This window comes from Hipposideros armiger, unplaced genomic scaffold (assembly GCF_001890085.2).
Source record: "Hipposideros armiger isolate ML-2016 unplaced genomic scaffold, ASM189008v1 scaffold_37, whole genome shotgun sequence".
Taxonomy (NCBI): Eukaryota; Metazoa; Chordata; class Mammalia; order Chiroptera; family Hipposideridae; genus Hipposideros; species Hipposideros armiger.
The window spans coordinates 2,409,290-2,412,864 of NW_017731387.1; the positions used below are offsets into that span (position 1 = coordinate 2,409,290).

Consider the following 3,575-nt stretch of genomic DNA (forward strand, 5'->3'; position numbering starts at 1 on the left):
TGAACGAGGGTGCTGGCAATGGGAATATAGCGAATGGAATAATGCAAGAGATCACTTGGTAAACAAAATTACAGGGGAAAACTTAGGCAAACAAAGTTATTAACAAGGACAAAATATAGTAAGGATAACAGTCTCCTTATCTTGCAAAAAAGCAAAAGAGCTATTATTACATACATTTCAAGTTACTTTTTCTTTAAAATTCTCTTGCTTCATTACATCTTTTTCTTCCTTATTGGGACAGTTTATTATTATTTTGGAAGAACCAAAATCAATATAGATAAATTTTAACATTCTATTTGGTATGCCAAGTTAGTGAAGAATATTAATGAAAACATCCATATTTTGTGATCATGAACTTTGAACATTTACAAAACCTCCCAAAATATTAGTTTGTTTTTAGATATAGATGGCATAGTCCATTAAAAGTTGCGATAGTAAATAATCTATACCAGCACGGGCTTACTGTTCTCACCAGCTTGAATCATATTTCCAGTGTTTGGTGGATAAATCAGAAGATATCTTGAAGTATGCAGCAAGAAGAAACTTTCCACCCAGGATGTTCATTATATATAGCTAGTTATACGTTGTATCCTATATTTTTAATTCTTATTATGTGCTGTTTTCATTTCATGAAGGGTATTCTGTGTTTTTGGTGGGGGAGAAGGGAGGGCTGTTTGTGCATTTCCTTATTATGGACAAATTTCACCTGAAAATCAGTGTTCCTCACAATCAAATTATTCTCCCAGATTCGGTTACTTTTGGTGTATAATTTAAAATGTCTGTGACTTAACCACGACCATGATACACATCCCACGTGTTATGATCGTGAGAGCAGGTCACACAGTCTCAGCGCCAGCACTCCAGCCCTTAGGTTTTCCTAGGCACACAGGTGACATAGCAGAGCATCCTGAAGGTGCATGTGTTTCTAAATGAGAAGCTGTGAGAACAGGCTCCAAACATAGTCTACCGACTGAACACTCACCACAGTCAGGCTGACCGGGCTGTTGCCCTTGGGGACGGGGTGGTTGTAGAGCGTCGTGAGAGTTCCGTTCAGATCACTGTCCTACAGCGAACATGAAAACCAAGAAACTTTATAAGTGAAATTTATGATAAGCAAATACAATTAAAACTATTTGATAAAATCATATCGGACGTGTTTTATGTAACTGCTTTCCAAAGGAATGTTTCAAATACCTACAATTGAAATACTTTAATCAATATAGAAAATGTATTCAAATCTCTTTATCTAGAAAGAATAATAGCAATATTTATATTTAGTATAAATATGTACTTGACAAAACTTAATTATTACAAAATACAATGGTGCTCTCTATAGAAGGAAATCATTTAAATTCATTGAATCTGAGAAGAACAATGGGATTGAGTAAAACAGCAACACTTCTCTTTATCAGATCACTGAAAGCTTCCATTTTCCATTTTAATTTTAAAATCTCAAACCTAATTTCTAAGGAATAGATACAATTTAAGTAAGATTATTGTACTAAGATGCAACACAGAGGTTATTCTAAATATTTATTTTCTAAGAAGTTACTGGTCACTATTTGACCCATCATAATTATGACTTATAATTTTTCTTCTAATAAGGAACACAGATATAGTCTTCTTATTTCCTCTTCTCAGAAAACCAAAATTACATGGATTTTCTCATTATATTTCCTTTTATATGTTCCAGTATTACTGATGATCTCAGGGAGAATAGGGCATATAATAGGACATCATATAATAGGTACATACAGATACATATTAATTTATCAATAAGAGTTTCTAAAGCATTCAAAATTTGGACAATACAATTAATGTTGGTTCCAATGTACACTCAGCAAAAACAAAGAACAAGAAATCATCTTGATGTAGAATTCTGGTTTTGAGTTTTCCTTTAAATAATTAAATACTTTTCTTTCCAGTCATTAGGACAATGAATGTATAACTTCAACATAAAATTACTCAAGTGTAAAATGACTTTCTAATGAATACTTCACAGACTTAAGCCCAATTATAGAAGAGGGAAATATTTACACACACTTGCACACAAACACCTAGACTTTTGACAAACTTGCTATTACGTTGTTAACAGTTATTTGAACAGTTAACAGAAATTTGATTGCCAGATTAGGAGATTGCTCACTAGAAGAGTAAAAGGTGAGTCTTGAGTTCTTAATGATACATTTAAACTCTATTTAATAAAAAGTATCTGGAGTAGTATTTGTGCTGAATTTGGGCTTGTTTTGAAAGATGTTCACACTGAATCTTAAAAAATGAGTGTTCCATCAGTAATTACGAGTGAGTGACCTATAATCTTGAAAGACAACTCTATAGAGTTATGTTCTGGGAAATTTAAGTAGCTCAGAATAATTGGATAGTACATTATGTATATGAAAGTGGGAGCGGGTTAGCCAGGAAAGAACAGCAGAAGCCAGATCACGACGCTAGGGTTGATGGTCGTAGAATAATGTAAATGTACTTAAATGACACAACACTGCACACTTAAACATGGTTTAAAATAATAAATTTTATGTTATGTGTATTTTACATTAAAAAATGGGGTGAAGAACATAGCTTACCAGCTCCTTAGCCAAGTAATCTGCTAAAGTATTTAGAAGCTTGTAATATACTTCAAACCACGGCAGGTAACTGTAAAATAATAATAATAATTTCAAAATAAATATATATATAATTTAGATTGAAGAAACAAAATAAACATTAAACTGATGTTATTTCTAACAGGTTGATCCTGGAAAGCTGAAAAGAACTATACATGTGTTTTCTTTATTGTTCCAGTGAAACTTTATATATTATTATCTATTATTAGTTTTCATAACATAATCAGAATTCAAACTGCTACTATAAAGCTTATTCATTACACACTTCTATTTTATGTCAGCAGTATCTAAAATTACTTAATCCTATTGCATGGTATTCATGATATGAATGTACCGAAAGCACTCATAGGATAAAAATTAACCACTGTAATAAAGTTATAATATGACATAAAAGTAATTTTAAAAAGCATTTAAAATAAAGATACATTTTTAAAATATTACTGAACTGAGCATGTAGTACAATAGAATTATGTACTTAATTAATTAGTTATTCAGAAATTTATGTTTAAATAGGATGGTCAATTTCAAAATAAATATTAATACAAAAAACAAAAAGCATGTTTTAAAAGTTATAAATACTGTAAATAGCTTTTAGATCATCAAAACAAATACAGGAATTTAAAATTTATTTTGATCCATTTTACTAGCTACAAATAGAATTAATTTTTATGAAAGCAAAATACTAAATCCAAAAATCAATTGTACAAAATAAAATCTGTACTCCTTATTAACAAATTCAGATATTAGTATATTTGAAATCTACCCAAAGTTTTTAATCATTTATTAAAACGTGTGCTTTCCGGACCGGCCAGTGGCGTAATGGTTAAGAGCTGGTTTGGGACGCCAGAGGGCCCCGGTTGGGATCCTACATATGAGGGCCAGTGACACTGCCCTCCACAGCTAAGATGCTGAACAACAGCTCAACCTGGAGCTGGGCTGCCGGGAGGCGCCGGC

General features: G+C 31.9%; 1 protein-coding gene across 1 annotated transcript in view; it reads right to left on the reverse strand.

Moving 5' to 3' along the window:
- Positions 1–3,575, reverse strand: part of DENND1B (DENN domain containing 1B) — a 192,702-nt gene that overhangs the window by 102,219 nt on the left and 86,908 nt on the right. The window contains exons 7-8 of the mRNA XM_019637992.1: positions 2,583–2,652; positions 983–1,063 (exon numbers count right to left, since the gene is read on the reverse strand). Coding sequence (XP_019493537.1) covers positions 983–1,063; positions 2,583–2,652 — 151 coding nt within the window. The remainder of the gene's footprint in view (positions 1–982; positions 1,064–2,582; positions 2,653–3,575) is intronic.